This window comes from Astatotilapia calliptera, chromosome 5 (assembly GCF_964374335.1).
Source record: "Astatotilapia calliptera chromosome 5, fAstCal68.1, whole genome shotgun sequence".
NCBI classification, from domain to species: Eukaryota; Metazoa; Chordata; class Actinopteri; order Cichliformes; family Cichlidae; genus Astatotilapia; species Astatotilapia calliptera.
This window is the reverse complement of record NC_137426.1, coordinates 12,093,784-12,116,444: the sequence shown is the minus strand read 5'-3', so window position 1 is coordinate 12,116,444 and position 22,661 is coordinate 12,093,784. Positions and strand designations below refer to the sequence as shown.

General features: G+C 38.7%; 1 protein-coding gene across 1 annotated transcript in view; it reads left to right on the top strand.

Moving 5' to 3' along the window:
* Positions 1–4,005: 4,005 nt before the first annotated feature.
* rspo4 (R-spondin 4) overlaps positions 4,006–22,661 on the top strand; it is a 32,443-nt gene continuing 13,787 nt past the window's right edge. The window contains exons 1-4 of the mRNA XM_026167278.2: positions 4,006–4,227; positions 11,453–11,641; positions 12,578–12,715; positions 16,004–16,210. Of these exons, the coding sequence (XP_026023063.2) occupies positions 4,149–4,227; positions 11,453–11,641; positions 12,578–12,715; positions 16,004–16,210 (613 nt within the window). The 5' untranslated portion in view covers positions 4,006–4,148. The remainder of the gene's footprint in view (positions 4,228–11,452; positions 11,642–12,577; positions 12,716–16,003; positions 16,211–22,661) is intronic.

Below are 22,661 nucleotides of genomic sequence, written 5' to 3'. Positions count from 1 at the left end.
GACGAGAACCAAGACACATGAACTTAATACAGAGACGGGAGATAAACATGAAGACATGATTGACTGGGGAGACAGAGAAAGGGAACACAAAAGATAATAACTAAAAATGACATAATTTAATGAAAATCACAGACTGGAAACAAAGGGAAACTAACAAAAAACTAGAACCTGTGACCTGGAAATATAGATAATAAAAATCAGAGATACTAGGAATATAGCACACACAAAGAGAACAAAACCAAAACTCAGTCACAATTAAAAGCTAGGGAGTCAAGATGTGTTTTCAGATGGGATTTTAAAATGTCAAGGGTTTGGAGAGATCCTAATTTAAATGGGCAGACTGTTCCATAGTGTAGTCACAGCAATCGCAATGGCCCATTCTCCTCTGTGTTTAGCTTAAAACCAAAACTCACCATAACCTAGAATGAATCTAAAGACCTGACAGCATCCTTGTTACATGTCATCAGTAGTTGTTCAACATATTAGTCCACTAGATGCATTAACACAACCTACAGGACAGGGGCAGCTTGTTATAGTGTCTCACTTCAAAATTCTATGGAAAACTCAGGCTGTTATCATAAAAAGCTAATGCTATTGTCTAATAAAATTATCTAATAAAATTATTGCTACTGCTAATTTCCTTAACTTAGTGTTTTTGCAGCAGAAAGTTAACACATGAAAAACGATCTGCTTTTTAGAGGCTACTCTGTTTCATCTTATTATGTTTCACATTTCATGTTTCATATTTTTATCAAATATTGTGCCCAACATTCTGAAAACACAGTAAACAATCCAATAAACCTTTTGGTTCTTTTAAAAGTTCTTTGGGTTGAAATGCAGCTTTAGTCAGCAGATTTTCTCTTGACAGCAAAGGTTTACTAGTTGTTGTTGCAACACTGTGACAGCACCATCGTGCTTTGTGTGCCTTCAGGAAAAGTTTGTTGCCATCTGGGAGTTTTTCTCAATAGTGATGTCAGAATTGAAATGGCACAGAGGACCCCTTCAGCAGACAGATGAAGCACACAGTAGACAGTAAATTCTCTAAAACCAGTATATTCAAGGCGTATAATTTCAAGTAATTTAATTAGAGGCTGTTTTACAGTTCACCATGTATGTGTACATAGTGGGACACTAACTAACACCCTGCTGAACATGTTTAGAACAAATAAATCTCAAATCAAGACTAAACTTACCATCATCAGTGCAAACACGGGCAGAGCTTCAGACACCAATTCTTCTTACTTGATGTCTGTCTTCTTCTAATTTCACCACAAGCCACAGTTTACTCTGTCCAACTCTGTAAAAAGGCTGTGGTCTGAAAACATCTTAATGTGGAAGCCTGACAGTCAATCGAGGGATTGCAGTATTGCTAAATGTGTGCAGAGGGAAACGAATTAAAACCTTGTATCTCCATAGAGTCATCTCTACTGGACCTCAAGAAAAACAAATTCTATTTTTACAGACTGAAAGCTTTTGTTTTTAACATTTCAGTGGTTTGTCTATTCCAAAGACTTGGGTTGACATTTCCCATCATAACACCATAAGGTTTTAATGAGAACCATGAAAACAGTCTGCTCTGTGCTGGACTAAAGCAGATTCTAGAATCCCAAAATTATTTGTTTTCATAGTTCGGTCACATCACTGATTTTATTTTGTCAAACTAACAGTCCAAGTCTAAATAATTTGTATGACTCTTGATTCATTGTAAACATTATATTGATTGGTTGATGCCATTAGAGAAAATCTGTTATTAAATTAAAATTAAAAGCAGTGGCATAGAATAGGAGGTAGCTGAGGAGGTAGGGCAGGTCACCTACTAATTGGAAGGTTGGTGGTTCAATCCCTGGTTGCTCTGGTCTGCATGTCAAATATCCTTGGGCAAGATACTAACCCCAGGTTGTTCTCCAGTGTGTTCACTGGAGCATAAACATGTGTGAGTTAGATAAAAGGTATATGGAGGTGTGAATGCAGCAGGTTGTATAAAGTGCTCAGGTGGAATAGAAAAGCTCTATATGAGAACCAAATTCTAAAAAGGAAATTGTTTAAATACAGCTGAATCCTTGCAAACTATTTTACTATCATGGCTACTCGCATTCATTTTAAACATTTTCAATTCACTTTTTCATCAAATCACAATTACAGTTCTCTCAAGGCTATTTATATTATAAGATAAATACCCTACAATAATACAGAGAAAATTCCAACAATTAGCTGACCCCCTTTGAGCGAGCACTTGATGACAAAGGGATGGAAAAACCTTCTTTTAATGGGAAGAAGCCTCTTGTCGAACCAGGCTCAGGGAGAACCGGGTGAAGAGAGAGAGAGACGGGACAAATACACATCTGTGGTTTTAAGGAGGTTCTGAATTTAGTATCTTACTAGTCTTAAGATTTGGATCTGTTAGCTGCCAGTACATTTAAACATGTAACCTTTCACTGATGGGTTCTTAGATCGTCCAAACTGCTGGAAAAAGCTCCGTCTCAGAGACATAAAGTTGTTTATCAGTGGTAGGCAGTATGAGGATTTAAAAATATTTTTAATATGTAATTCTTTCCCATAAGAAATTTGCCAGTGAGCAATGGGGTTCATCCACTGGTGCCAGCAACAAATCCAAATCACCATAACTGTTTTCTTTTCTAGACTGTAAAAAAACAAAAAGATTTTCTCTGCTACATAAATCTGTATCTTTGATCTAGTAATTAAGGCTGCTGTGAGTCAGTCTTTAAATCAGCTTCAGTTTAAAAGACAATTAGTCTAAATAGAGACATGACATGAAACATTAAGGTTGTTCTTAATAAACAGGATGAAAAAAAAAACAGAACAAACAAAAGGGAATAGCATGCAACATGTGAGTCAAAGCCACAACACTGCCGGCCATGCAGTGGGATTTTTTTGTTTCTTTTTTAGAAGGGCTTAATATTGTGAAATATAAATATGTATTAAATAAAATAAGCCATTCTTTCTAGTCTACATCTAGAAAACAAATGAATAATTTTTATGGTGACAGTGTCTCTTAATGTCATATTATTATAACATTTTACACCAATAATTAGAAAAAGGGAAGCATGTTTTGAAAGACTGGATAATGTTTTTTATTAGTATGATGTGTAAGTTGCAAAACATGTTGATGCCAAACATATTAGCAACTAGTGCAGTAATTTTGACCAGGGCTGACTTGCTGTTAAAACATCCTAAAATCCAAATGGTGGATTCTATATTTTATATTAAGTTAAAAACCTACCAAATCAGACAGACTAACAAAAATGGGTGTAGTGATGTATTTTGTCATATATTTGTATAATCAAAACAAATTCCCAGCGACTGAGGTTTGGGGTCCACCAAAGAGATGAATTTGCCCTGCTCTTGCCCACTTACCTGACTACTTACCCAAACAGGCACAACAAATCAATTGCCAAAACGTGGCAGGCTATAATCACATTTTAGAGTCTTAGCTCTGCTGTTTCCAGCTGCTTTTTTTTTCAAGGTGGTCAAATTAAGTTTACTGACTTTGCCATAGAAAACAAAGCTGCCCAGTACTTGCACAAAAATAAATAAACAGGGATAATAAAAAAAAGAGACTGAACAACAATAGACTGAGCCAGGAGGAGGAGGCTAAAGATCAAGCTGGAAATATGGAACCACTTAGGGCTGAGAGTGCAGCCTTAAAGGGTTAAAGATGGTTGTGGGATAAGTGGAGCTCGTTTATCGCAAATTTGACAGTGGTAGTTAAATGTAGAGTTTTCCCTCCAATCTGCCAGTCTGAGGAAGCAGACAAGCCTCTCTGCTTTCTTCACCACCTATCCGTCTCTCTCCTGTGCTCTTCTTTGTTGTCTATGGCTGCCTGTCTCATCATCTCAGCCCTAAATCATCTCTGCGAAACAGGACAAAGAGAAAAAGGATTTTTTTCCTTGTGTTTCCTCTCTTCTCTCACGTCAGCACTCATTTTTATTTCTGCTTTGGTCCCTCACGTTTATCTTCTTCCCTTCATCTCCATCCACCCCTACGTCTTTTAAACCCTGAGTCTTTGCCCCTTTCTATTCTCGTTTCTTTCTGTGCCTCACAGTGGAACTATATTTTCAACTGAAACCCTGGAGTCTTTGCAGATGTCCGCAACCCGGCGCTGAAACGGGTGCTTACCAGCAGCCCAGATGCATTTGCCACTCCTTGTGATGTCTTTGTTATGTGAAGTGATCAGGATGGGGTCCGGCATCATGCAGAAGCAAAGTGGTGAGTACACCATGAAAAGACCACTAAGAGGCTGTTAACATGATAGCATTACAACAGCAATTACAGCAGTTTCAATTTTTTCCCACTTTCTTAACAAATGAACTTATGTTCCACATGTACAACAAAACAGGAACCAACTGGAGATACTTGTGCATTATTTTAAAAACGTAACGATACAGACAAACGATACAAATATATATTTATTCATCATCATCATCATCATCATCATTATCATTTAGGACATGCTTACACTAGAGAGCAGGTGTCATTAAAGAAGCTTAGGTTGATGCAGTTCTTGTTTACACAGCTCTCATATAACTTTATCATCATCATAATGATATTTATCTGGTCTAATTAAATCACCTAACACAGAAAGATCCATTTTTATGTTAATTACTCCAGAAACCCACAAAACAAGTATTTCAGAAACATTCTACAGAACTTATCGTACATAGATTATTTCTTTTAAATAAGAATCACTTTTTATTTCCACGAATTACTTTATTTCCTCGGTATTCAGTGTATAAACTAGCCTGTCTTTTCTTGTTAAACTCTGTACCAGCATATAGTCACAGTGTTTGGGAATTATCTCCAGATCCAGATTTGTCTCTAATCACTTTCTTATCCAATCCCTCTGAAAACAGTCCAGACCACAGCCACACAGGTCTGTGGTAACCCTCATGCTCACCGGTGTCTGGTATTTCCTAAGAAATCAGAGACTAATAGAGGGGGATCCGGTCTCAATTAGACCAACATTCTGGCTTGTAACATTTTTCTCTCTGCCCCCATCACCCACCTAGAGGTCAAGTGTTAAGATAATAATTATAGGGGCTTCATAAAGCCATCAGTTGCCACTAACACTCACTCAGGTTTATGCGCTTCCAATTCAGGTAGTGAAAAGGCAAATTGAAAGAACGAGAGATACATTTTCAAAATCTTAATTCTGTCATGTGCGTATGATAAACATGTGATGGCACTGGACGCACACAGATGGTAACATGACACATGAATAATTTATTATTTAGTCATCTTTATCATGTTTCACATTTAAAATTAAATCATTGCCACAAAATGGCTACTACTGTACAGCATATGTAAACAACTTCATGCAATTCCTAAAGTGGAATCTTTAATCCTCAATGTTTCCCAAATTAGGCAAGAACATTAACCAAACACATTAGAAGATAGCCTGTAAAATATGCAAGTTATAATGACTTATAAAAAGTCCTACTTAAAAAGTAATACATTATACGAGCTGAACATTGCATACTGGATGACATTTGATGCTAATACCTTAGAACAGGTTAATGTTGGATTGCATTTATAGGTCTAAAGGGTTAAATGCTAGCTGTTGGAATGACTGCTTGACCTGCTGTCAGCATTCATCTCTTTTTACCACGGAGATTTATGCTGTCATTTGATTTTTCCTTCCCGGGAGGAGGCACAAATTCCTCAGGGGTTGTGTCAGGAAAGGGAGGGCATCCCACGTAAAACTCTGTCAAATCAAACATGAGGAGCTACCAGCTGGGACGACCACTTGTGAATTAGGGAGCAGCAGAAAGTAGCTTAATTTTAATCTGTCTTTTCTCTTCATTCCTTGTTTGCTCTTTTTTCTCCTGCAGTTATCCCTCACTCTATCAGTATTCATGTTTATGACCGACTGTAGTAAAAAAAAAAAAACACTCAATGGGGGAAAAAAACAACAGAAAATTGTAGAAAAATGCTTCCACCTACTCCTCTCACACACTCAAAAGACTTAATATGACAGCATAACAACTTGCAAAATAAGTAAGAACTGCACCATTATTATGAGACACATCATCCAAGTCTGTAATGTGCAATGAAGCAAAGTACCATTTAAGTTTGGATGACTTAAGCCTTTTTTGAGCAGCACACTGAGTTTTAGTCAAATCATTGCCTGTCTGCATCTACCAGGTCTGTCTGTATTACTCAAAGTAAAGACTTTGTGGGCACAGGTGTTAGAGAAGTTGTTTACCCAATGTTTTATATTTTATACTGTAGCAATGGCACTGGGAACTTTGAAAGTAGTTAGTACTTTTCTCACTGGCTACACATTTATGATTATACATTAAGGGGTGAGCCACGCATCTTAATTTTTTAATTCTGGTGTTTCTGGTCCGATTGTTACAGGTGTATAAAAATGAGCACCAAGTCTGCCTTTACAAATTGTTGCTAAAAAATGAGTTTGGTATTCTGATAGGATGCCATCATTGCAACAAGTCAGTTTATGAAATTTCTTCTCTCAGACTCTAAGTGGCATTATGGGAAAGTGGAAGCATTTAGGAACCACAGCAACTCAGCCGTAAAGTGGCAGACCACGTAACGTTACAGAGCAGGCTTGCTGAAGGGAATGGTGCAGTAGCTGCAGAGGTCCAAACTTCTTTAAATGTGCATTAATAGCAGCACCACAAATATGCAAATACTATATAAAGCACAGACTTCTTTGATAGTTATTGGTCTGGTTTGCAACCCAAAACTCAAAGTCGCCCCCCCAGTAATGCATATCTTTAATCATTAATACAACAGAAATCAGTGAGTTACAGGAAAAAATCATAACACATACAGTCGTTACGATTGGTAAAATAGTTACAGAGACCAAAACTATTTGTCATGCTGTAAAGTTAAGCGTTTTAACATGGGAGTCTACAGGGAATGGCTCATTTTTTGGTACCAGCAGTACAGTTGGTGGAGGTTCTGCAAAGGCTTTATGTTTCACTTTCTAAGACTGCCACTTGGATGCTACTAGAGATCCATGTCTGTTCACCAACAATTTTGGCTAAATGATTTTGCCTTTTGGGAAAACATAAATAGGTAAAGAATAAAGTCAAAGAATTTTAAAGAGTCAAAATCTTTAAAAACGAGCCCCAGGAAATTGGGGGGGGAGCATTATGTTTTAGAAAACTACTGAATCAATGCCCCTGTTCATCAAAGTGTGTGTAGCAGCATTAAACATGAAATCATCAGTCAATATTAAGCAATTGCTGCTACATCTGCAAGAAAAGTCTGACTAATTATTGAGCAACCTTCTTTGAAACAGCATAGAAGATGAAGAACATTGCATCATTGCACTGAAAACAGACAGTAATCAAAACAAGTATAACATATAAAGAGAAAAATCTACAGAGTCTCCTTATATTTCCCATTTATTATAGTTAACATAAAAACAATTAAAAACAAAGCTGCATCAGAAGACAAAACAGCCTATCAGGACCATCATGCAGAGCTCTAATGTCACATAAGGTAACAGTTTTATGCACTCAAATCAATAATGTTGTGCAAACACCTTATGAAGGTTTTACAGATCTCCAGGGGCTCCATAACAACATTTAAAGCTAGTAGAAAGTAGATGAAAATGTAACACAAGCTGGGAGATCAAGAGGTGAAAAAGATGTTAAATTGCAGCACATTTTTGACTCGGCTGCTGTCAAGTGTCTGGACATTGGGACATGACGGTAGCACCCCTACAGCTTGTGTTTTTTTAGTGTGCGTCTCCACCTTTTTCTAGTTAATGTACACATTATGGAGCACTGTTGAAACATATCTGTTCCTGTTAAGAATATATTTTAAAATAGATGTGATCATTTTAACTTAAATATATAAACTTATAGCATAACCAGGATTTGTTTGTTTTTTGATTGGGTTTTTTAACTAGATTACATATACCATGTAAAGAAACACAACTTAGATTTTCATTATAGGGTTCATTGCATTTTTTTTTAAGTTCTTAACTTACACACAAATAAACAGCATCATATGTCAACTCAGCTGCAAGCTGAAATTTCAGACATCAGGAACAAACTGCTCATATGGATATGACAAGTTGGAGAACTTGTTAGCTTCAAAACCATTATACAATATTGTTTCCTTATTTTTCCTATTTAAACTTACTAATCTCAGTGATCGTTATGCCGTCACTTTCCTTAAATACTCCAGTTTTGTGAATTGTGTTTTAGGGTGTAAGCTCTTTCCAAAATGTTAACATCTTTCCCTGAAACCCCAACAGATCTTGTTACACCTGGTGCTTGTTAAAAACCCAGGGCAATCCCATACGAGGTCAAAGTTTAGCGTTTTACGCTACCTTAACCTGCCGCTCCTCTGTAAGTCCCTTAAGCCTGCAGATCGATAGCATATGTGTAGAGAACTGTTTTTCAGACAATGAGCTGAGAGCTCAGCGGGTCTCAAAACCCAAATGGATCACTGAGTTATTCTGGGGAAATCTGCTCTGTTCCACTCTGCACTGGAGTTGAAAACTCTGTCTTTGGAAATCTGTTATCTTTAGTAACTCTGCCAAGATCACTTGAAAACAAATCTTCAACACCAGAAATTTTAATTACCTCTTCAAAGGAGTAGAACCTATTACATTTGATTTAGTGTTTTATAAAAAGAAAAATTACCAAAGCACTATTGTCATGTAGGGCTAAAGATGTTTTCATAGGTGAAATATATATATGAAAACAGAATATATATTATATACATTTTGTATTCTGCTCAAATTTTGGTGAATGAAATTCCATTATTTTATTTATATGATGGTTAAGACAAGTTAACCTTATTTGCTAAATCCATGTAGCTTGTATATCTTTGCGATGCAATTATATTCAGTTCTCAACCAAAGTCACCTCGAGGCACTTGATACGATAATTAAGAGAAATGCCAAAAATGAGTCCCCTGTGAGCAAACATTAGGCGACTGTGGGAAGGAAAAACTCTTTTAGCAGGAACCTCATGCAGAACGTGTCATCTGCCACGACATGCTGAGGGTGATGGGAGGACCAAAGACACACAATGGAAGAGTGCCAGAGATTAATAATAACTAATGATAATAGTGTGAATGCATTAATTTAGCTCCACTATCTCATTCAGATATGGTGAGCTCTGTTTCTAAAAATTAAAGATGGTGACAGATACAATGATTAAATAGTGCCTTCAAAACAGCAGACTGCAAACAGGTGCTGGATCACTCTTCTTATAAAGTCTATGGTCGTAAACGGACTATTGACAGACGTGAGAGGAACAGCTTATTTTTGACTGGACGTATGCCATTAATAGACTGATAGTTTGTCACAAAATGTCTTTTTATGGTATCAGGTGCAGTTAAAGATTTTATATGTATGAGAACATACATACGTACAAAAAAAATAATTTTAAACTTTTCATAATGTAGTCCACTTTTTAAATGTTTCTGAGCTTTTTAACTAATCGTTTTATTTCTATTTCACTTAAAAAAAATCATAGTCCTAATAATTAACAGAAGCTCTAAAATGAAATCTTTGCCCTTTCTTGAAAGATGAAAGAGTTCACAGGACACGTTTTTCCAACTAGTTTCACTGCTTCTCATCTAAACTAACAGGACACCTATTAAAGAAATCTGTTAATCCAGAAAAGAAAAAAACCCGCAGGAAAGGAAAAGCAAAGGGGAACCCAAACTAATGTGGATGGCACTAAAAGACTGATATATACAGAAGAGGAATTAAGGAAAGAGGAAACAGCTGGGGACCAAAACACAACTAAAGACAATCAAAGCAGGGACAGGAAGAAAAGCTGCACATCCCATGATTTAGGAAAACTAAACCTCAAAGTAAACACAGGAAGTAACTAAAGAAAACAGACAGAAATATTGAGAGTGAGGCATGGGACAGTGATGAGGAAACAAATACAGATGAGACAGAAGGAGGAACAGAATGGAAACCGACAGGGGAACTAGCTAAATACAACCCTCAAATCAGTAACTAAAGCTCAGAACTGAAAAGAAAGCTAGATTTCACCAATTTACAATCCAAAGAAAACCAAAAATTAAAAACTAAAGATAATTATGCACAAAACTTAAAACGCCAGCTCCAACCCTTGAGTGATTATAAGAAAAACTGTTAAAAAGCTGTTCGTAACTCTTGATTTGACAGTCAAAAAAAGGTCAACATTTAATGAGAAACTAAACAAGACTATACACGATTAAATGTTTTCATAGTTGCCTTGACGTTACATGATCTTCTGTGTCTTTATCTATGAACGAATAACATGATTTGGGTTTTTGAAAACTTTTTAAGACAGGTTTCACTTTTGCTTTTGCACACAAACACATCCTAAACCACAGCCACACATAACAAGGTGAATGTAGTGACCCACAAGGATCAGAGTGTGATTGCTCAGACTCACGCACACTCGCTGTCTGCTGCTCAATCCAAATTTCCATCCTACCTTGCTTGTCTTTCCATATCCCTCCTTATCCCCGATGGATTGAAAGCATTCTTTCTTTCTTTGTCGAGTCTTCTCTGTACCTGGAAGCAGACACAGCCACTTGCTTTTGTTATAATATAAGACTTACCTTGGCTTAGATCTAAGCTTGACTGTCATACTGTACCTCACTGTTACAGTACATATCACATTTTTGGGATAGAAATAGATTAAAATATCTACTTGTTGACATATGTCACTTAATAATATGTGATAATAATATATTTATCAAAACGTTGTAGAGCTAAATTTTATTTTTATGAAAGAAAAATCCCACTATTAGTCATTATAAGTTATAAGTTGAGTTACTGATCAGTGCTTCAGTCTGTAACCTCTGCAGTAGCAGGGAGTCCTCGATGAACAAAAAGAGCGTTGGTGCTGTTTTCATGTCAAATAAAGAATATTTCTTACTAAACGTAAGCCTACTCATTATCAGCGACCTACAGTTTCTAAAGAGCTACTCATACCAAGAAAGTGTTAGACTATCAAGTCATCAGGAGTGCATCGTCAGAGTGACGTGTAAGCTTTGTCAGGACACAACTTCCTTTGTGCACCTGGTAATGTACATGTAAGGAGTTAGCTAAAAGGACATATAGACACAGCATCACACTCTGTGCTCTTCTCTATTCGAGCTAACAAGGCAGCAAACTAAGAAATATCAAAGATGCTGAACCTCAAAAAGAAGTGTGTGCCATTACGAAAGCAATTACTACAACTATTTGATGGAGTGAAATACTGTAACGCTTTGATGCATGATTTTTATAGAGTTCCTGGTAATGTGTTGATTTTCAGCAGTGGATCTTTCCCGAAATTCTCTTGGTATCTTGAGGATTTTTGATCTCTCCTTTCCTTCCTCATCCTCTCGCTTCCTGGCTTTTATTTATTCCTTACTCGCTCCCTCCTCTACTTTTACTTTAATAACTCCTCTCCTGAATGCAGCTCTGGCTTAATCGTCTTCCTATTGTCTCCTGCAGCTCAGAGAGAAACATCAGAGGACTGTCGGAGCTGTTTGGAGTGTTCCCGGGACAACGGCTGCGTGCGTTGCCCAGAGCGACTCTTCCTGTTCCTGCAGAGGGAGGGGATATCTCACCATGGAACTTGTCTCCACGCCTGCCCTGCAGGACACTACGGACAGAGAGGAAAGGATGTCAACCGCTGCATGAGTGCGTTTTGTTTTTTTACTTTCCCCTGCAGAGATCTCTGACTGTGATCTCTGACTAAATATTTGCTGATAGTCTTACTCACATTAGCACGTATGACTTAACTGTCTTGAGGTCTGAAATAATGAAAAACAACCGACAGTACTCATACACAGAGTCTGCAGTCCCAGACCACTTCTTCTTTCTCTTTCTTTTCAAGATGCACCTTGCTTAATTCTTTCCAGAAACATGCTGTCCTAATAAATGAAAAGAAAACTTTACCCAACAGCACATAGTTTCTGTCTCATTTACTGGGAAAATCAAAGATTCCACAATAGTTCACTTTATTTCTTTTCCAAACATATTTACTATCACTGACTCCCCTTAACCTTAGCACAAAATGCAATATTAAAATCCTTTCTGATTTGCCCTTACCTCGGAGAAACAGTGAAAGAGCACACAATCTTCCCTGACTGCTCTGTGAACCGTGACTTCTAATATTAATATATAAAGATTCTAGATACAACAAATCAGTTGCTTGGCATCTCAAAATGTCATCAGCACAAAGTTTGTTTTTGTTGGATGCACGTATTGCACAATCTGTATCTGTCAAGCACACAAAAGAACACGTTCTGTCTGCTTAAGGCAAACAAGACTAAAGCAAAATACAAATCACCTCTCTGAAAGTGAATTGGTTTTAACTGTTCCTGCGTTTCCTGACATAACAGCAGGTTTCAGTAGGAAACATATGATATTCAGGAAGCAAAGATGCTACTCTCTTTTTTCACCTTTAGTTTTCAGCAGCTTTGCTCTCACTGGACAAATTCAGCTTTTTAATTATTGTGTTCACCCTCTCAGCTAAAATGAAAATATGTGTGACCAGGTGAAAAATTGACTTTTTCATGTAACAATGAATACCCAAGTACTCTACGTTGTGTGTGATAATCTGTTTCCTCTCAGAGTGCCGTTCTTCAGACTGTGAGCAATGTTTCAGCCGAGACTTCTGCACCAAGTGTAAGCCTGGCTTCCAGCTTTACAAAGGCAAGTGTCTGACCCACTGCCCAGAGGGAACTCGTGCCCACCAGACAGACTGCCTTGGTAAGTTACACTTTTGATATCATTTGTAACTTAATAAGTCAAATCCTTTGTCCCTCTGTTTGTGATCCTGAGAAAAATGTATTTTGACATGATTATTATTACAGATAATGGCCTCTAGAAAACGGAATAAGCATTAATATAGTATAATAATATATAGTAATATAGCACTAATAAATGAATGAATGTTGAGAGTGAATGGTTGTCTTTCTCTACATCAACTCTAAAATAGATTGGTGACCCATTCACCCTTCGGTCAGTCTCTCTCCTCACTGCACCCTGACTAAAATCCTATTAGCACTGTTATTGACATTAGGTAGGTAAAAAGCTATTGCTTCATGTAAAAAAATAAATTGTAGTAACAGCTTTGATCTCACCAATTTAGAGTGAGTTCCTTCACTCTCCAAGAGCTGTCTCCAGTGTACAAAGCTAGTTTAAAGGGTTGATTTGAAGGATTGCTTCCTTAGGACACAAGCCATTGTTTGCAGTCCCATTCACTATAATATCTGTCTTTCCACATTTGTATTAGGACTTCTTCTGCTTCTAGGCAGGCATTTCATCTTCCTCTCACACCGGATTCAGGGCAGAATGCATCCATACATTGACTAGCTACTACTAGCTCCACTGCTTCTTGGACTGTGTGGTACAGACTATCCAAATGACTGTGTTTCATCTGTTGTTAGTAAAATTCTTGTATTTTATTACGTTTACTAAGTGCTAGTTAGCAGGTATGTGTTTCTATTTCTATTTCTAACAAACATGAACACTGATTTACTATTGTCTACAAGGCTGCTTTTGAAATTACAAAAAAAGAAATTGCAAATGAATTTCACTTTTGCTACAACACTTTTTGACGGAAAACCTCTTAAGCAGTACAACTAAAATAAACATATTGTTTCCTATCTTATTTCTTGTTCTAACTTACTGTATGAAGTGTATTAACTAAAGCTTTCCTGACTCCAGCTATAACAAATGAGGGTCTGCTGTGCAATGGACACATTAGTGAAACTAATCTGAAAGGTTTAATCAACAGCAGGCCTGTTCTTCCAAGCTCATCTCCTTTTATCTACTTCTCTGGCTCTGTGGCCACATCTCTACTGTGTTTCATGTGTGATTGAGTGAGTATTTGATTATCTGTGGTTTGCGGGAGTTTTATCTCACTGAAATTTGCCTAATAATTTTGCTAAACTGAATTTGACCTGTACCTTTTGTTTCACATGCAAAGGATGTGGCATTAACAGAATTTCAAACTGTTTATCACATTAAATGAAGATGACAGCATGACTGCTACATTTAAAGGGGGGAAAATCTACCTTCCTCTGGAACATGTCTTACACTCCTCTACTCCCTTTCTTTCTCATCCCAGTGAAATTCTTTTTGATGGAGTCAAACCAGAATGCAACACACGATTCATATTAAAGGTCTTCAAAGAGGTTTTAGAATTTATCTTCATATCTCATTGTGTATCATCTCTGCCTTCTGACTAAGTGAGATGTATTGTAGAGCTCACTCATCATTTGACACTGGTCGATATTCCTCTGCCTTCTACAGACACCATCTGCAGCTACTGTTGCTTCTTGGCATCAAGTCCACATCTGTTTTTCATATCAGTGTTAGGGTTTCATGTCTGACTGTTAGTACACACCTCAAGCAACTGCCGAAAACAGTCTCTGGAAATCTCTTTATTTCAAATCTGACAGTGATAATGATAATGATTTCCAATTGTTGCTCCGTTTTGGCAAAGGTTACCGATTTTCCTTTGTGGTCTGTCTGGAAATTTTTGCAGCAGCTGATTTTGAGGGTGACATCACTCACCATTCAGCCAGTTACTGCAAGTGTAATGACCACTGTAGTAACTCTTCATCTAGCATTTATCTACCTTTGATTATAGCAACGTGTTTGTAAGGGTCTGAAATAAAATGTTAGTCTTAATATAAACTGCTCAAAAAAATTAAAGGAACACATTTTGATCAGAGTATAGCATCAAGTCAGTTAAACTTCTGCAATATTGATCAGGTCAGTTTAGTAGCACTTCATCTGTTTTTTCACTAGTTTTGCATTTGGCTAGGTCAGTATCACTATTGGTAGCATAAAGTGATACCTGGGCCCCATCCATCCATCCATCCATCTTCTTCCACGTTATCCGGGGCCGGGTCGCAGGGGCAGCAGCCTAAGCAGAGAAGCCCAGACCTCCCTCTCCCCAGCCACCACCTCTAGCTTATCCGGGGGAACACCAAGGCATTCCCAGGCCAGCCGAGAGATATAATCTCTCCAGTCTGTCCTGGGTCTGCCCCGGGGCCTCCTCCCGGTGGGACATGCCCAGAACACCTCACCCAGGAGGCATCCTTGTCAGATGCCCAAACTACCTCAACTGGCTCCTTTCGATGTGGAGGAGCAGCGGCTCTACTCTGAGCCCCTCCCGGATGGCTGAACTTCTCACCCTATCTCTAAGGGAGAGACCAGTCACCCTTCAGAGGAAGCTCATTTCCGCTGCTTGTATCCACGATCTCATTCTTTCGGTCACTACCCACAGCTCGTGGCCATAGGTGAGGGTAGGGACGTAGATCGACCTGTAAATTGAGAGCCTGGAAGCCAACGTACAGCTAATCATTGGTAATTTAGCTCCTCCAGGAAGGTACTTCAGTAAGTACCATTGCAAGAAGGTTTGCTTTATCATCCAGCAAAGCCTGAAGAGCAAAGAGGAGATTCCAGGAGAGAGGCAGTTACTCTAGGAGAGCTGGACAGGGCCGTAGAAGATGCTTAACCCATCAGAAGGACCGGTATTTGCTCCTTTGTTCAAGTAAGAACAGGACAATTAGTGTCAAAGCAACAAAATGTCCTCGACAGGGCACTAGTGTGAATGTCTATGACCAAAAAATTTGAAACAGACAGTTGCCAGACAGTTACTGTGGAACCCAAATGGCAATTGCTATAGAATACAAGAATAGGCAGGTCCACCACTGGTGCACTGTGCTTTTCACATATGAGAGCAGGTTCACTCTCAACACATGTGACAAACACAAAAGCGCTATAGAAGCCATAACATTGTTACACTTTTGTAACAACATTCAGCATGACTGGTTTGATTGTGGGTCAGAGATCGGCTGAGGAAGAATATCTACGAAGAGACACACAGACCTCTACAGTTTAGGCTGCTGTTAGATATTGGGATGAAATCATTGTCAGACCCTTTACTGGTGCCATTATTTTTACTGTATTGGTACTGACAATTACAGTCTGTTTTGTGTTAAAACACTCTTTTTGATGAGGTTTTTCTATTTCTTCCATTAGAAAACTGTGTCCTAGCTCCAGTGGGAGAGTGGAGCGAGTGGAGCATCTGTCTCCGGGATGGCGTCACCTGTGGTTTCAGGTGGGGTAAACAGACGAGGACTTGGGTGGGTGGCCAGACCGGGAAAACGCCTGACGATAAAGCAGCACCAATCTGCCCACCTCACAGCGAGACACAGAGGTGCAGGATGAAAAAAAAGTGTACCACAGGTGAGAAAGGATACGAACCAGTAAGAAGGATGGCAATTACAGGTGCGAACAGTAGGTGCACTCTGGGCTGAAAGATTTAGCGGTTAATGGGTTTAAGAAACAACAACAGATTCTATCATCTGCTTCTAATAAGTCGGATGCCACTGATCATTTAGCTGCTTTATTTATTATGTTGGGCTGCCAACATGTGGAATTCCCTGTGGTGTTTGGTATTGTGTTCTGTTCTGTGTTGTTGACACACTTGTGCACTTTATAATGCCAAGTGGGGGAGAATGAACCCTATAAAATATTCCAACATGTTCTACTTCTAATTAACACTTGTAGGCAGACGTTACTAGTTTTCTAGTCCCTGCAGCATAATCTAGGAGTGTAGAATGAAACGGACAGCTATGGGGCATATGTTGTGGGGATGAATGGAAGCAAAAGTTAATTTAAAGATTCAGAGTTTTTTTATTTGCATTGCTTAGAAGAGTCTAAGTGGATACAATAAAGCATTAATTTGTACAGGGCAGTCTTTGATTAATGCTGAAGTCAGTGTCGTGGTCAGGGTTTTGCAGGTTATTGCAGTGGTTCTTTAACCACGAGTTGGGCCCAAATAGCAAGTTTTCAGAGGCTCTCCAGAAAAGTTGTGCACCACTAGGGAATTAATAGTGAACCTTGGCTAAATATATGTGATTTACATTAATGGTAAAATCAAATTTAATCAGAGTATGTCTGTCGGACATATTAGATTGTGACATAAAAAATTTTTTAAAAAACTAAGTCATTGTCTGAAAAATTTACACACACGATTCAATCCGGTTGTTCAGTCTGACGTCACTAGCCGTGTCTGGACCTAAACTCCGCTGCAGGTCCATATATCAAACGATCACTATGGCATTACTGAGAGTTGAAAAACTGTCTAAAGTCTTTCATCTTTAATAAAATGATCAGCGTTCTGCTCTACCAAGTGTAACAATTGAGTTTAACATCCAGGCATCCATGAAAACTGAATTTATGACATTTAACGGAGTTAGAAGTTAGCAGGGAGTTAGCTCGCTAGCTTCTATCTAAATACAATATAGCATGTCCTGACTGCAGGGTTTTGGAAACAAATTAAAACGTACAGCTCTGTTATCACTTCCAGCATAAATGAAGACAGAAAACTAAACAGCAGTGACGTTTGTAGGGTTACTGAAGTTGGGCTAGCTGCTATATAATGATGTGCTACGTGACCGCTAGCGACACAGCTATGTTAGCATAATATAAACAAGCTAACTTTTTTCCCACTCCATAAAAGTTAACGTGAGTGTTCTCGGTGGTCAGGAACAAATGTAATCGCATGGCAGGATGCTGTAAAAGGACCAAACTTCAGCCAGGAGAACAACTGAGATAATCCATCCACAATACGAGGTTAGTCATTCATATACTGCTGCATGGGCTGGGCTGTAGTTACATCCTAAGGTTTTAAAAACTGAGCTTAAATAAATGATTAGCGGTAATAAAAGCCGAGGGAGGTCAACAGTGATCACTGACTGTTTTAGGAGCTTTTTGAGATCAAATAGAAGAAAATACATAACATTAAACATGTTAACAACACAAAAGCCATATTAAACGCAGACTACTTTAGACCCGGAAGTAGGATTCGTCGCGTCATCACTGAACAACCGGATAGCTTGTACGACCTGTGGCAGCAATAACTTGAAGAAAATTCAAGTACTGTATTTGCTTACTGTATGACTTACTCACATCATTCTGGTCTACCCTTGTTTACAAAGCTGCAGGCACTGGTTCATGCACAACTCTCTTAAGGTCCCAGTGCAGCATTTCGATTGAGTTGAGGTCTTGGCTGGGTCATCACGACATGCAAATTCTTTCTTTTGAGGTGGGATTTTTGCTGTTTCTCTGAGCACTACAGTGTCATTGGAGTTAATTTTCTGGAACATCCACTCCTGGGAAGATTGGCGCCTGTCCTGAATGTTTTCCACTTCATCAGTGCAGAATAATATCCTTCAGATTGTTTTGAAATGGACTTATAACCCTTCCTGCATTCATAAGCTAGCAACAGTTGCTTCTCTAAGATAACTGTTGGTGTCAAATGGCAAAAAATAATTTTTTTAAAGAGGTGGCCACGGTTCAGTTAATCAAGGATCAGTTAATCAACTGCATTTGACTAGCAAAACCTGGCCCCTCCTTAACCTCTTAATTTCTATGGAAGCTGTAAAAAAGTTTTTTTGCACACACTGCTTCTCCAATTAATTGGCTTAGTTTCTGTTAAATAAATATGTCATTTTTTTATTTATCTTAGGTTGTATTTACATTTGCAAACCTACTAAGGACCAGATTATTTTGTTATGTTCTGATACGTAAAACCTTAATTTTTAAATCGGGTGTACTTTTTTTTTACAAATATTTATTTATATTATAATTACCTGTAGCTAGTTTTGGGGTTTCATGGCATTTCTGTTTAATGACTCCTGTCCTTTATTGCTTCTGTGCTGGGGACTTCATAGTCAAATTACAGGATAAGCTAAAACTCAAGAACAAGCAGCCCACTGCCCCCCGTTAACCATAAAACACAAAAGCATTCCTTCACAATGATTTTTCCTTAGAAGATCACCGATAATCCTTTTTTAATCTAATGTGTTTATCAGCATGACACCACAATTTGTCTCTAATGTGCACCCAATCTTACGAATGACAAAATATTGGTTTTCTGATTAAACATCGTCGTGGTTAGCTTTTTAAGAATATGATTAATGTTTAAGTGTCTGTAGGAAATGGAAAACAAATAGCGAACATCATGAAAAATCAGATAATTTTGTGCCTAAGTTTCTGGACTTGCTCTGTTGCTTCTGATAGCTTCTAGTCAGTGACTAGAAGGGTTTGTTGCATTAATAGAAACCTACGTCAGTTTGGAGAATTGTTTTTCTTTTTTTGGGCTGGACAATCTTGAAGACAGATGAGATGAGTTTCATTCTATACGAAATACCCTGAAACATGCATCTATGGCCTGTTATTGAGGATTTCCCTTTAACATAACATAGATAAAAGTGAGAACCTCTAGTATGTCCAGCTTGCTTTGCTCCCTGTGGCTAAAAATGTGCTTATGTTTCTTTATCTTGGCCCCACCGCAGCAAGCTTACATCTTAAAACATCACACATCCTCAGCTACATCAGAGGTTTGTGCATTCAGGCTGCTTTCACCCAGTGAAATTGAACCTCTTGAATTTGGTGTGGAGATAGACCGATGATCACGCCCAGGGCTTAAAGCTCATCATGTGTTTTTGTTTATGAGAGTCCAAGGGAACCTGAAAATAGACTCCACTGCAAAGCATAAAAAAATAAATAAAGATTTTGGAGCTCCCGCGTTGTGGAAATGCTGTCACTACTCGTTAAAACTGCATTTAGTCCCTTGTTCTTGGGCCTTGATCAGAACTATTGTACTGGAGTCGGTCCCTGGCTCTTCTATTAATGGTTCATATCCAAAACATTATGAACCAAACTTGGCAACAGTTTCTGCCATCAAGTAAAAAAAGTTGTTGTGACTTTTTTTCTTGCTGCGTAATTTCTCCTTCGTGTACAATCAACACTTGAAGCTGTGAAAAAGTTCAATAAAGACAGCAAATCAAAAACAATGCACATGCATAGGGCTTAACTTTTCTAAGCCAACACTAATTTCTGTTTAGAGCTGCAAATCTTAGTGTGTCTGTGCACAATGCTGTGTATTTTCCATTTCTTCCACAATGGAAGGCATGTCATTTGAAGTAATTATCATTATCATTGTCAGATCGTATGTCTGGTGGCATTAGCAGAGGAAGAAATCTGATCCAGAAGAGTCTGGAGCAGGGATCAAGCTCCTGGACCTAATAGCACACATCTGGGATAAAAGAGTGCTGTGGCATCTCCCTAGCATTCCTCCGGTGTCCCAGATTAGACAGCTCTAGTCTTTTAATGCCCAGTTTCATGTTGTCTTATTGTTTTCAGATGATGGGGAAGGACGTGGGTCTCGTCTCCCAACCCTGCTCTCCCCTCTGTTTTCACCAAAGGCAGCAAACTGTCATGGGCGAACGAAGATATGTTTCTCCTTTTCCTGGCAATTTAGAAACATCTGACATAGGCAGTTAGGATGTTACGTTGTCAGAAAATGTGTTGACTAGACTATTCTGTCGCTTTTCATTCTTTTTCTTATTAACTTATCAGCATTAACTGTGGTGCCCAAGGTCTGAGACAGAACATGTTCAAACACAGAGTGACTGACACTGCCATGGCAAAGAAAAAAGCTTAAACAAAATAAAAGAACTATAGATATAGCTTTGGCAGATCTCCCCCATCAGGGTGCATCCTTGTGAAGCACGGCTTCCAGTGCTGCTGTTATTTGACTTTTGCCTGAAAGCCCCTTAAGATCAGATATATTTGTGCTTTTGTGATTCCACGTTTAATGTATGCAAAGAGCAAATGTAAACTTGTATGACAAATGAATGCATCTTTAATGTTGAGGGGTTTTTTTTACTTACTTAATGTAATAAGCTCACCATTAAAAATAGAAAACAGTCATCCTTTCTTGCTTGGAATTTCTGTGGTTAATGTGAGGCTGTCAACTAAACTAATGCTCTAATATTCTCAGTCTTGTATTTATTGTGAGTGCTTTCAGTTGTGAGAACATTAACTAAATATGTAGTTATATTATTTTTTACAATCATTACATATTTGGACAATGACCCTTTTCTTGTAATTTTCTCTCTTTATACCATTACAGTGTTTTTGAAACAGTCCAGATGTGACTGAAGGCACTTTCAGTTTCAAATCAGACTTAACAAAGTATTGCAGTAACTGTGTTAATTACAGTTACTGTAATTACAGCTATTTTTATTTTTTTATTATTATTATTATTTATATAAGAATTGCACCGATTTGTAAAGACAGTTCCTCATTTCCTTATGTCTGTCAGTGTTAAGACTGCCAGTGGATTCAGTGTCCATTGTTCATGTGACTGCTGGATTTTGAATTGTACAGGGCTATACTCTCTGCTCAGATTCATTCAAACAGAACTGCAAAAGTGATCTGACCGTGCTTTACAGTGCAAATGGATAATGACCCAAAGCATATTCCAAAAGCAACCAAAGAGTTTCTCTAGCTAAGGAGTCAAAGGAGCTTGCAAAGAAAAGCGTCTGGACTTCTTTAAGTTGCTTGAAGACGTTTCACCTCTCATCCAAGAAGCTTTTTCAGTTCTAAGGTCAAATGGCAGAGAGTCCCAGATTTAAACCCAGTGGGAGTTTCCCCCCAAAGAGGGACAAAAGGACCCCCTGATGATCCTCTAATCACATGAGCCAAGGTGTGAAAACGGGTGTGGGTCCCAATCAGCCAGAGTTTCGGGTGAGCTCACTGTGAAACCTGGCCCCACCCTATCATGCGAATTCCTGAGATCAGATGGCCCAGGATGTGAGTGGGCGTTAAGGCGTTTGGGAAGGGAACTCAAAACTGGATTATAGATGGCAGAGAGTTGGTGTCGTAAACCACCGCCTCTGTTCAAAGATGGTCGCTCACAGTGGACATAGATGGCTTCTTTCACTCCTCTTTCAAACCATCTGTCCTCTCTGTCCAAAATGTGAACATTGGCATCCTCGAAAGAGTGTCCTTTATCCTTAAGATGCAGATGGACTGCTGAGTCTTGTCCTGTGGAGGTGGCTCTTCTGTGTTGTGCCATGCGCTTATGAAGTGGCTGTTTGGTCTCTCCGATGTAGAGGTCTGGGCATTTCTCGCTGCACTGTACAGTATACACTACATTATTAAGTCTGTGTTTTGGAGTTTTGTCTTTCAGGTGAACCAGTTTTTGTCTGAGTGTGTTGCTGAAGTAAACTGGGATGTTGTGCTTAGAGAAAACTCTCCTGAATTTTTCTGATACACCGGCCACATAGGGGATGACAATGTTGTTGCATCTGTCTTTCTTATCCTCCCTCGCTGGTGTCTGATCTTCTTTTCTGTTACCCCAAGTTTTTGTTCCAGAGGGAGGTGGGAGTCAAACAGGAGGTACTGGTCCGTGTGTGTGGGCTTCCGGTAAACTTCAATGTTGAGGTTGCCGTTCTCTTCAATGTGCACAGCGCAGTCCAGGAAAGGCAAACAGTCGTCCTTTGTGTCTTCCCTGGTGAACTTGATGTTTTTATCCACAGCGTTAATGTGCGCAGCGAAGGATTACACTTCTTGTGTCTTGATTTTGACTCAGGTGTTGTCTACATATCTGTACCAGTGGCTGGGTACTCTTCCTTTGAAAGAGCCAAGAGCCTTCCTTTCCACTTCCTCCATGTAAAGGTTGGCTACAATAGGTGACACGGGGGAGCCCATGGCACAGCCATGTTTTTGTCTGTAGAAGCCTTCGTTGTATTTGAAATATGTAATGGTGAGGCAGAGGTCTAACAGTGTGCAAATCTGATCGGGTGTGAAGTTGGTCCTGTCCTCCAAGGAGCTGTCTTCT